At 45.7% G+C, this 12,961-nt stretch overlaps 1 protein-coding gene across 2 annotated transcripts in view; it reads right to left on the bottom strand.

The window, feature by feature from the left end:
- Positions 1-1,043: 1,043 nt before the first annotated feature.
- DCTN5 (dynactin subunit 5) overlaps positions 1,044-12,961 on the bottom strand; it is a 28,295-nt gene continuing 16,377 nt past the window's right edge. The window contains exon 6 of one of the 2 annotated variants that reach the window (XM_015067124.3): positions 1,044-2,425. In XM_015067124.3, coding sequence (XP_014922610.1) covers positions 2,412-2,425 — 14 coding nt within the window. In that variant the 3' untranslated portion in view covers positions 1,044-2,411. Of the gene's footprint in view, positions 2,426-10,361; positions 11,732-12,961 lie in introns of those variants that run through there. The other variant, XM_015067123.3, reaches the window with a different exon arrangement.

Here is a 12,961-nt window from a genome sequence, read left to right as displayed (position 1 = left end):
AATCCAATTACCCAGATGCCAGCCAAGGGTCAGCCTTGCAAACAAGGAGAGCAGTCTCAGGCTTACTGTGTTAACTCCCTTCTGCGCTGTCCATCCCCTTGGCCCTTGGCCTTGGCTCATGCTTCTTTGCAGCAAATGTATTATCAGTAGGACCCCATGCAAAAAGATGAGCCCAAACTGCAGTGCTGATCTGTTATGCCTGCCAGGGGTCCCGTTAACCATCAAAGTCTACTTTAGATATAATGTTATATGTCAACTATACCTCAATTAAAAAAAGAACAACAGTCTATCTTAGAAAGCCAAGTGGATTCCTCCCTAAACTTCTGTAGGATTCATTTTTACCTGGCCCCAGGCACCAATTCAGGTACAGCACAGCTGTGGCCAGTAAGTTCAGGCTGATCTGAAGCCTTCCAGGGCTGAGGCAATGTGGTGACAGGGCACAAAGACATTAGTACAGTCCCAGAGGGCACATGGTCCCACTGGAAATGAGTTTTCAATGTTAGGGTACCTCAAGCAAGACATATGTTAGGCAGTGAAGGGTAACAGGGCCCCCAGTGTAAGGCTCTTACCACGGTTCTCCCACCCTAGGGCTTCCAGTCCAGTCTGGAAGATCCAGCCAGCCCTTGGTATTGGAAGAGCTGCGTGAAGGCAGTCGGTTCCAAACAATTCTACTTGTCTGTGATACAAGTGTCCCCATCTCATGAGTGTGCATTCTGTGTGGAAGTGCAGGGCCCTGGCCCCCTCTGTCGTCAGAGCCAGGGCTGCCTGGTGTGATCACAGGCTCAGCGGTCTGAACTCAAAGCACTCCAGAGCATGGAAAGGTAGCACTGGAGCTTTCCGTGAGGAAGAGGGGAAAGCTTCCAAGATTATAGATGCCCCCCACCATTTCCCCCAGGCTCTCCAGGTGCCAGGACTTTGTCTTTTCATTGCTACAAAATCTGTAGGCCCTGCTGTTCAGCAACCCAACGACATTCTTCCAATCCCCTCTTAGTCTCCTCCAGGCTTTTTATCTGCAAAGGCTGTATACAAGAGACACAAATACATTTTTGCAGATAAACATTTTTATCTAACTTAACCAGAAAGACAAATTCAGGCATTGGTCAGGATGTGTTACAGGGGTTGAATTGTGTCCCCTCTGCCATTCCTATGTTGAAGCCTTAACCCCCAGTACCTCTGAATTGTGACTCTATTGGGAAACAAGACTTTCAAAGAGCTGACTGAATTAAAATAGAATCACTAGGGTAGGCCCTCATCCAAACTGACTGGTGTCCTTAGAAGAAGAGAAGATCAGGATACAGACAGCACAGAGGGGCGACTATGTCAGGACACGGTGAGAATCTATAAGCCAAGAGAGAGGGCTTGAGAGAAGTCAAACCCACCAATACCTTGGTCTAGGACTGCAGGCCTCTAGAACTGTGAGAGCACATATTTCTCTAATTTAAGCCCCCCAGTCTGAGGCATTTTGTTCTGGGAGCCCTGGCAGACTAGTGGAGGATGAAAGCTTGAATTTTCAAAAGTTTCCAAATGGGTGTACATCATCTCCCATTCCTTTTATTCAGTGAACAGCCTAGATCAATCCCTCTTGAGACAGCTATATTCAAATAATGAACCTACCTTACTAGGTGTGTATGGGGGTGGGAGGGTGCAGTAAGGAAATAGAATCAGGCTATCAGCCCACTGTGGTTAAGCCGCAACTACTCTAGAAAGTCGAACACAAGTCAACACCCGTGAGACATCCTTGCCAAGAAGGCCCAGAGTCTGATCTTCAACAGCAGGTGGAGGGGTCACAGTCCCTGTGATGTGCCCTCCCCCAACACTGGCAGGGATCACAAATCAGGATGCAGGTAGCCTCCGCATTCGCGACAAAGAGCTGACCAGCAGCTTGATTGTAGATGGTCCCATCAGAGAATAAGCCTTCTCCTGTGGGCATGTGTATGTGGCCCGACGGTCCGGCCAGCATCCACGATGTAGGTTTTCATAATGAGAGCTCTACAGAAGGGGTCCCAAACCTTCAACGGTCCCAGGGTCTGAGTCCTATTCATGGAGTCTGTGTCTGCTTCCAGGTCAGCACAGCTCCTGCTGGGGCTGAAACAGCTCCCAGAGGCCAGTTTTCAGCTTAGTCACATGCAGACTTTTACAATTAGTGAATCTGGGATTCCAAGAGAGCCAGCTGCTTTTCTTTGGCTTCTTGCAGAAAGTCATACTGCAGTATCAGACAGCCATGGTCCAAGTCCAAGTGACAAGCAAGGCTTCCTTTTCATGTTGTCAGTCTGACCCACTCAAAACCATGTACATCATGCTGGCCTGGCATCAGCCTCTAGGCGTTGGACATTTCACCTAGGGCTCACTGGCAGTGCAACTGCTTTTTCAAATTCCAAATGTGCGTTTCCATCCAGAAATTGCTTCTCTTTTCATGTTGTCTCCCCTTCCAGAGGTTCCAACAGACACAAATCATAGCAAAAATCAACAGTTACATGAAAACTTGTTCTGGTTCCAACACTCAAAGAATTTAAACTCCAACACACCCGCCAGAAGCTGTATCTCACCAACACCTTCTTAATTTTTTTTTTTTTTTGCATCTTTCTTTGATTGGGATGATCCCTCTAGCATTTATGAAACTGTGAAGTATGTGACATTTTAAACCAGTTTTATATTTCCAGATACAAGAGCTACAAAATACAAAATCATTTTTAAAAATTTCCCTTTTTTCCTCATTGCAAATTTACTCAAACCCCTAGCAGTAAATTCAGCATCAAGAGAACTGTTAATTATAGGCCTGAAGTGCTAACTCTTTTCTGCAGAGGCAGAAACAACCCCCACCAAGATAAGACTTTTAAGCAATGGAATCAACCAATAATACATTTGAAGGCCACTGAGTACCCACTGCATGTATATTCTATTTATTCCATTTAGAAATGGACGCACACTTAAAAGACAAAGCATTGGGCACCTGGGTGGCTCGGTCAGTTAAGCATCCGACTTTGGCTCAGGTCATCTCACAACTCATGAATTCGAGCCCCGCATCGGGCTCTGTGCTGACAGCTCGGAAACTGGAGCCTGCTTTGGATTCTGTGTCTCCCTGTCTCTCTGCCTCTCCCCCCTCATACTCTGTCTCTGTCTCTCAAAAATGAATAAACATACAAAAAAAGAAAAAAGAAATGACAACGCATTGAAAAAACAGTAATTCCCTTTGACGTTTAGCAACTGTTTTCTTTTTCATATTCCCTTCTAGCTCTTGTCAACACGGAGTTTCCATTGATACAGCTGCAGTAATGCCACATTAATACAATCATCTACAGAGCATCAGTGATACTAACAGTGAGCCCTCACTGAGCACTCTGCATATACCAGGCATGGGGCTAACAGCTTTACGGAGATGATCTCACTGCATCCTCAAAAAGACCTTATTCCCATTTTGAAGATGAGGACACGGGCACTTCCGGATGAGGTTACTGCCCGAGGTCCTGTAGCCAGGGAATTGCAACACAACTCTGCTGACTCCGGAGTACGCCTCATCCTGCCTCTGGGGGCCTTGTCAGTCTGGCCAGCCGCAAATCCCAGACTCACTTGTTCACTCCCTCCCTCCCTCCCTCCTTACCAACAAGCAATACGATATATTGGTTAAACTGAAGAACTCTGGGCTCAAACCCTCCTCCTTACAAGCTGTGTGACATTGGGCAAGTTACTTAACCTCTCTGTGCCTCTATTTCCATGTCTATAAAATGGGGATACTTAAAGTGCCCATCTTCTAGGATTCTATCTGTGATGTGCCCATCTCCAAAGGTTCTTGTAAAGAGCGTCTATGAGGACAGCACTTGAAACACACCGGGGACATAGTCATGTCAGTTGTTGCTATTATTATTGAAACAAAAAGAACCTGTACCTACTCCCAGGGAGCTCAGAGTCTCCAAGAGGCCTTAGAGTTTCTGAGTCTCAGATTTCCTTATTCTCCCCCTCTGGCCCTACTGCTTTTGCAGGCTCTCGCTGTTCCCATGCGAAGTCAGAAAGTGCACTCAGCAGACACCGAAGGTTGAGATGAATACAGCTGAAAAGAGGGATGTTGGTAGGGCCCAGAAAGACCATGGCCGAATGTCTAGACCCAAGGTCTGAAAGCCAGAGAGGGTGTGGACTCCATTCTTGTGTCTCTTCTCTTGGACGATTTTCTTATGCATTGACCATATGTGTGATGCCCAGCAGACTTAAAGATACAGAACAAGCCATCTCCTCTCCTCGGGGAAGCAGGTCGTCCTGCGCTAACTCTTCTTGCTCCAGGGTCTGGGTCAGAGTGCCTAATGAAAAGTAGGTGTGCCCAACTCACCAGCAAAAACTTCAGGAAAACAAAGAATTAACTGACTGGGCAGCAAGGATGGTCCTCAGCATCAAGTGCCTTGGAGGCTCAGGATACTGGGGGACTGCATAAAACATGGATTCTAGCTCAGTCATTAATTAGCTTTGTGACACTGGGAAAGTTGACTTAACCCTTCTGAAGATCAGTTTCCTCCTCTGTATAATGAGTTCTAAAAATCCCTACTTTTTTGACAGGAAGATTAAATGTTTTCTAATAAGTGCCTGGAATCTGGTAAGTGCAAAGCAAGGAAGGGTGATTTCTGTTTCCCATCTCTTCTTTGTGGTGGATTGATTATAAATGAGCTGATGTTCTTTCTAAATTTAAAAATACATAAGAATGCTGTACCTTATACTATGAAGGATTTTACTCAAGATTTTTCACTTACTAATAATAGTTGTTACAAACTACCAGTCACTAAGCACTTACCCTGAGCCAGGGCTCCTGCTTTACACGTCTGAGTGCATTTAAATCCTCATAACAACTCCTAGGCATCTTCCCCATTTTATTGATGAGAAATCTGAGGTTCCACAAGGGGAGATAACTTGTCTAAAGTCACAAGGCTAGTACACAGCAGGGCTGGGGTTTGATCTTCCTGCCTCCAGTGCCCACTCTTCACCACTGTGACCTGCAAAGGGGCCCCCAGGCCTCCATTGGGGAACTCTGTTTCTTTGGCTTTCTCTCCCCTACTAAGCTATAACATCCCTACCGACAGGAGCTGGCTCCATCTTATTGTCTACCGTATCTCCAGGGGCGAGGGCACCGCCGGGCACTCAGCAGTGGCTCAAAAGGTATTTGGTAAATGAGCAAAGGAGTGATATAGCATGTGCTCAGGGCCCCGCCTTCCGAGCCCCAAAGGTAGCAAGTGCATATTCTAGAAAAGCACATTAGTGGGGGCTCTAGAAGTGTTTCAGTGATCACGGACTTGGAGAAACTGGTCCAAGCTGGCAGGACACTTTGTTGACAACTTTTTTGAAATAATCAAGCCTTAACACAATGTTTCAACACTGCCAATGTCATTACAGGGGCCTTGCAACTCCATTGAAGCTACCCCCTGGGGATCAGCCAGCTAGCTCTGATCACCCAAGGCAACCATCCAGGTCCATTAATGTCAATTTGTCCTAGAGAATGGCTGAGGGCAAGTCAGAATGTGTCTGGGGCTCCATGTTCTGGACTCTTGTGGGCTCTCACTGGCCACATCAATACACCAAGAAAGACCTACCTAGCCACCAAGATCCCTTCTTTATAGCTGAGAAACTTCCAAGGATGTATTAAATAGAAGTAATGTTTGTCTGATTCACTTCAAGTCTGCCATTACCCACATGGGTCAGTGACTAAGAAAGGAAGTGTGGCCTCAGGCTCTGAGTGAAATGGCCCATGCAGAAGTGACTAATTCTGAAGCCACTGCACATCCCAAACAACCACAGTAACCCTGTGCAACCACATGCACCAGAATCAGTCAACAGAAGGCACACGAGTCAGTCATTCAACCTTGCCCCCTGTACCTGGGATCTTGCAACATAACACTTATCTAGGCTGGGTAGGGACTGAGGGGAGGAGGGGCTCACCCCGTTAAGTATGGACTGGATACCCACAGGCTCACATCTGACTCCTCAGGAGCTCACAGCTAGTGTGGGCTCAGACAAGAACACAAGTACATAACTAGAATTCTACCTAGACCTTGACAAGGGCTCCTCTAACAAGGTGCTATGGGGTCCACAAGGAAGAAGTTCCAGGCAGAGGAGCATCCTCTAAATGGCTCTTTATTATTATTACTTATTTTTTTAAGTTGGCTCCATGCTGGACATGGAAGCCTGAACTCCCAACCCTGAGATCAAGACCTGAGCTGAAGGGTGCCTAGGTGGCTCAGTTGGTTGAGCATCTGACACTTTTTTTTTTTAATGTTTATTTATTTTTGAGAGAGAGAGAGAGACAGAGTATGAATGAGCGAGGGGCAGAGAGAGATGTGGAAACAGAATCCAAAGTAGGCTCCAGGCTCTGAGCTGTCAGCACAGAGCCCGACACGGGGCTCGAATCCACGAACGTTGAGATCATGACCTGAGCTGAAGTCGGATGCTTAACCGACTGAGCCACCCAGGCGCCCCGAGCGTCTGACTCTAGATTTCAGCTCGGGTTATGATCTCGTGGTTCATGGGATCAAGTCATGGTGGGTCAGGCTCTGTGCGGGCAGCACAGAGCCTGCTTGGGATTCTCTTTCTCCTTCTTTCTCTACCCCTCCCCTGCTCATGCTCTCTCCCCCTCAAAATAAATAAATAAACATAAAAAGAAAACAGAGGGGTGCCTGGGTGGCTCAGTCGGTTAAGCATTGACTTTGGCTCAGATCATGATCTTGCAGTTCATGAATTCAAGTCCCACATCGGCTCTGTGCTGACAGCTCAGAGGCTGGAGCCTGCTTCTGATTCTGTGTCTCCCTCTCTCTCTGCCCCTCTCCTGTTCATGCTCTGTCTCTCTCTCTCAAAAATAAACATTAAAAAAAAAAAAAGACCTGAGCTGAGATCAAGAGTTGGACGCTTAACCAACTGAGCCACCCAGGTGACCCTAAATGGCTCTTTATCAACACTTCACTTTGGCTAAGCAACATCCTCCCTGTGCCAGGCCCAGGTACAACCAGAGGCATCCCACCCCCAAGACCAAGGGTAATGAGAGATTGGACAGGCAGTAAGAGTAGGCAGGTAAACAGAGGGCAGTGAAGACAAGTGGAGAAAAGAAAGAGGCCTGAACTGGACAGCAGGTGATTTTTCCTGCCCAGCATCCATTCATCTCCTCTTCTGGCAACATCACCACAGCCACCCAACACCAACTCTCGAGCCGTGTGAGGATGTGTCCCTGGTCTAGGCAATCAGTGCATTCTACCTTCCTGGCCACAGTGATTACTTGAGGCTGAATACATCCCAGGTTTGGACCAATGATAGCCAGGTCCAGGGGTTCTGTTGGGGAAAGGGAGCTCTTTCTACCAATAACTGGAGCTACAGGGTAACTCGTGAAGCCTGAGAATGAAGAGAGCTCAAAGGAAAGCAGAGTCAAGAACCGAAGAGACAAATCCCTGATGATGCTGTTGTGAGTCTTGGAATATGGCTTGAAGCCTAACCTGGCCCTGGCCTTATCAGCTACATGAGCCAATTAATTTCCCCTGTCCCCAAAGACAACTGGAAAGAGTCCCAGCCGAGGTCTCTCCCATCTGTCTGCTCTTCGGAGAGTATTGTGAAGACAAGGAGACTTTCTTCTCTGGGGTTTTAAAGGTAATTATCTAGTGACGGATTGTCCCTGGGGTGAGAGCCACCATGGAGACAGAGTCCAGCTGGCCTTTCCTAGGACACATATGACCACCAACATCCTTTCCAACAGTATCAGTAACGAGTAATTATAGACTCGTTTACTATTTGTAGTAGCTATTATTTGTCTGCCCAGCATCTTGTTTTGGTGATGGGCTCTGCTGTTCCTCAGCCATGGGGGGGATGGAGGAAAGCTCATGACCTACATCAGGTTTATCATAGGGCTGCACACCCTAGGGCAGTAATTGATCCAAGAGGGTATGGGACTCGCCAGAAACCACTGAGGACCTTTCTATAAGGATTTTCCAAATTAGAACTGGGGGGAAGAAGCCTCTCTCTCAGGGCTAGTAAGCTGGGAGGGTAGAATCTGGAGCAGTCAGCTGCCATGGGCTCCAATGCATGAGAGAACCCGCTTACAGTAGGAGAAAAGGAAGCCAACACAGACCTGGGAGAGCTTGCTTACTGTTTCCCTGTGTCCAATCTCCCCCTCTCCCTTTTACTGTTAGAATCTCCTTCCTCAGAGTTTTAGCTATGCAGCCAGTGACTAAATTTGCCTCCTCCCTTGTAGCTAAATGTGGTCACGTGACAAGATAGTAGGACCTTGGGTATTTGATGGTTTCCTGGAGCCCACACCTATCTGCGCTGAACAACCTGACTATCCCCACACTGCTAGGTGAGAGACAGCCACTGTAGTTCAGTGGTCTCTTTGTTACAGCAGCCCAGTCTGTACCTTTACTAGCGTACAGGTGAAACAGAAATAGAAAACAAAGAGCCATATTGGGTTTCAGTCTCTGGATATAATTATCCCTGCAATGATAATGTTATTACTTGCAGAGTGCTAGGAACGATCTTTAATGTTTACATATAGTACCTCATTTAATCAGAACCAATTCTACGGGGGTGCCATTGTCATGCCCATTGTACAGCTTAGGGTGCAGGGCAGAGAGATTAAGTAACTTGCCCAAGGTTCACATTACATTGCTTCCGAAGCTAACCTTTTCCATGATCTGTTGTGTAAGCCAATAAAACCCCTTTCTTACTTAAACTGGCTCGGGCTGGATTTCTGTCACTTGCAACAAAGCATTCTAACTGGATTTTTATCTAATCTAGCTTGCAGATTCCTCTCTAGAGTGCCAACTATATGGTACAGAATTTTAAGACACTATTTACTGACTGCAAGCAAGACACAGTTCCCATGAAACCTGCTCCCATTTAGCTCTTAAACGACCACTGCAGCTACAAGACAGCAAGGCACGTTGCAAGGAGACAGCCTTCTCAGGGGGACACTGGGCTTCCTGCCTGGGGCAGCCACTGCTGGATGGTTCATCCCATACCCACTCCCAACCCCCTTTCCCTTGCTTGCCTGAAAAAGCAAAATACTTTCTCAGCTTTCTGAACAGTGAGGGCTGGCTGGATGATACAATTTTGGGCAATGAAAGGTTTTACAACAGAGAGGAATTCCAGCATAGTGATGAAAAGTATGGGCTCTACATGCAGACTGCCTTGACTCACCATCCCATCAGATGTACAAATTTGAGCATTTTACTTAACCTTTGTTCCTTGGGGAAGAGTAAGGGTACCTACCCCTGGTGGTGGTGAGGACTAAAGAAGTTAATAAATGTGCAGAAGTCAGAAGAGTGCCTGGTACATGGGGGAACACTATGTAAATATTAGTGACTGCCATTTTTATCACCTGTATGTGCCAAAGGTGGAACCGCCTCTAAGGTGTATCATTCCGTAGAAGCAGCAAGGTGCAAAGCTGCACGCCTACTGTGTGCTCACAGTTGTATGAATACACAGGCTGCAGTATGCATTTGTATCTGCTGCTGCATGCAGACAGTCTCTGGTAGGACACACCAAAACCTGTTCAGAGTAGTTGCCCCTGGGCAGTAGAATGTGCAATCGGGGTTCTAGACTGGGAAGTTCTACTTCACTGCATGTCCCTTTTCCACTAACTGGATTGGGTTTTTGGAATCTCGTACATGAGTTACTCAAGGCTTTTAAAATTGTGTTGAAGAAGCTTTTAAAAGATCCCACTTTCTCTTAATTTTCACTGTTCACCCACAAGATGGGCAGTCAAAAAATTATATGTCAATTACATTTCAATGAAGCTGGAAGAAATAAATTGAAAAAGAAAAATGGACAGTTGCATAAAGTGGTATGCTTCCTTCTGGAGGTATTCAAACACAGGCTGGATGGTAATGTTAGACATGCCCTGCAGGATTTCACTAGCTAACAAGAGGGTAGTTTAGACAGCAACAAAGCTCTGCCAATTCCAAGATCTGCCTTTATGGTGGCATGGAAGGAGAAGTGAGTTGGGGGAGATGCCAGGAAATGACATCAATCAATCAAAACAAAGTAAAAAACTGCAACCATCACAGACTACTGATATCAAGTAGGACGCACAACAGATGTGCTCCAAGGGCAAGCCTAGTCTCATCTTACCAGGGCACAGCTGAGTAACATGGCTATGTTGTCAGATAGGCATGGGGGGTGACTCCTGGGTCAGTCACTTCTTCATTGTATGAACTGGACCAGTTACCTAAGATCTTTGAGTTTTTTTTCTCATCTGTAAAATGGGAACAACATCCACCTTACTGGGTTGGTGTGAACCGTAAGCAAACCAGTGAATGTCAAGTCTGTAGCAGGGCACCAGGCATGCAGTAAAGTGCCCAAGGAACTGAGGTAGCCATCACTGGAGATAGAGAAGGATCACCTTCAAATAATCTTTGAAGTCAATCTTTTAATGCACAAACAAAAAAAAAGACAAACCAGAAAATAGTTTTATATTGACGTAGTAGAGATCATCACATGTAGACACTTTAACCCCACAACCAGATATTAAGTTAGGACAGCTCCTGATAGATCCTTAATCTTCAAGGCTGAACTATCCTACCCTGTTCACAGAAGAATCAGAGCATTGAGCAAAGCCAAGCTTCTCAGGCCTTCCCTTCTAAATCCTTTTAGACTAAGAGGTCAGAGCAGAACCAAGCAGGATTGTGTTATTACCCAAGAAATGGTAAGAACAGCACTGGTAAATTCATTTACTCCTTGGGACTCTGTGCCCACAGAATGATTTAAGAGGCCCCTGTATATATACATGATCGGGTCCAGGTACAAATATTTTGGTCTTAACTGTGACGTTTATGGCAAATATAGAGCGGGTGAATGGTTCTAGGTTAGAGAACAATTGTCACAAATGCTACGTCTTCAAGGAAATAAGGCATATGTTGCTGCCTCTAAATACTGTGAGGCAAGGAGTGACTGCCAGACTAGCCCATCCACGTGGGAGACTCAAACCTGGGTCTTTGCAAAAATAAAACCTGGGTGCTGAGGGCCTCCCCTCTAGTGAAAGCCAAAGGTCCTAGATCAGAATGCTAGAAAGTCTTTTATTCATCACCCTGGGTTAAAAGGACAGTTAAGGTCATTTTGGGAAGGAGAGAAATGCTAACCACCCCTCCCTTGAAGTTTCCGTAGCAAACAGGAATCTGGGCTCTGAAAAGTCACACTTTTTCCCCCCATGAGCAACTGGGGCGACTGGCCAAATGTGTTAGCTTAGGAAAGCCGAGAGCGATCCATGTGAGCAGCTAATGGCTGAGAGCAGCACACCAGCTCCATGACCTCCACTCTGGGACAGTGCTGCGCTCGGCGGGCCTATTTCAGCAGGATCCAGTCATCCACGGGACCAAGGGGTGGGAGTGTTGGGAACAGATGATTCTGTGTTCCACAGATAATGGTATGGAGTGACTGTTAATAGATAAGGTTTAAGTACAGCATTTGGACACAACGCCTCCAGGCGTTCTGTTATTAAAGTCTTAAGAGCTTAGAACCTGGAAGGATTGAGAAATTCTAAAGAATTAAACAAAACCAGACAAACAAAAAAAGAGGGTGGAAGATATCAAAGACACTAGAGCTCTTTGTAGATGCTGGCTGGCTCACTTTGTCCCCAAGTTCATCTTAGAGCTCAACCAAATTCGAGACACAAGGCAGAGACATTAGACCTGTGTCAAGGGCAAAAACTTCTGGTAGTAGCTCTTGGTGACGTCAATCATCAGCTCCTGGGTACATTCTGGGAGTTCCCCTGAAAACAGTCCTGGGGAAAGAAAGACCTGATCAACCAACTGGAGCCGGGGGAGGACAGCAGCTCTGATTTCGTTTAAACCCCTATAGGCCCCTTTTCTTTACTCATGAGCATCTAAATCCAAGTCCTCCATCTTCAATGCTAGCAGAGTAGTTCTACTGACCACATCTCTGAGATAGTATTTGTGTGGGGGGGGGGGCGAGGGGGGGGAGACAAAGAATACAATTCCCTGAATGGATAAATAAATTCCAGGTAAAAAAGGTTATTAAGGCATCTCTGACTCCACTGGAGGTTGTTTCAGGATGGATTTGTCCATCCCCTGGATTCTGGTGTGACACCTACTGGGCAAAGCCAAGGTGAACACCCTTTGAGGTAAGAAGCTGCTCTGCTGTTCATAGAGTGAAACATGCAGTCCCCAAACCTGCTACATACAAGTCGTGGATGGGAGTAGAACAGAAATATCCTATAGAAAGACAAAAAATTGTATTTAAGGATTTCCAGGAAAAGTCACTCCCATATACTATGGGTGGAAGCGTACGTTCATACAACGGTTTTGAAGAGCAATTTTGGAAAATCTAGCAAAACGTTTAAAAGTTCATACCCTGTGACCTGACAATCCAACTTCTAAGAATTTATCCTACAGATAACCTTGCCCAACTGAACAATACATGTACAAGAATATTAACGCAGCAAAGTTTCTAATACTGAAAAACCAAAGGCAACATCTGATGATCCATTACACCATTACTGATGAGTTACACTATGGTACATTTATGCAACGAAAAACATGTAACCATTAAAAGGAATGAGGGGACTCTCCACATACTGACAAGAAAAGATGCCCAAGATACACTGTTAAGAAGGCAAGTTTCCAAACAGAATAAAGAGTGTGAGTCTGTTTACACAGGTGTAAACAGTCTCATACATCTGTATTATGTACACAAGTATACGTATATATGCATATGAATACACATACCTATACATCACACATACAAGAACAAATACATGCACTTGCATATGTAGAAAGAGAAAGTAACAGGTACAATGGAAAAAAGGTCTTAAAAATACAAAATTCTCACAGGAACTGTTTACAAATGAACAGCCATGTTAGATTTGCAAACCTATGTTTGGTCTGCATAGTATTTAATCTTTTTAAAAAGTTAGCAGCCAACATTTAAAAGTCCAGGGATATCGCATAAAAATTCAGATTTTTTGATCCTCACGAAACATCAGAAGATCTCA

The sequence above is a fragment of the Acinonyx jubatus genome, chromosome E3, assembly GCF_027475565.1.
Source record: "Acinonyx jubatus isolate Ajub_Pintada_27869175 chromosome E3, VMU_Ajub_asm_v1.0, whole genome shotgun sequence".
Classification (NCBI taxonomy): Eukaryota; Metazoa; Chordata; class Mammalia; order Carnivora; family Felidae; genus Acinonyx; species Acinonyx jubatus.
Note: the sequence above shows the minus strand (reverse complement) of the source record. Positions and strands in the feature narration are given on the sequence as shown.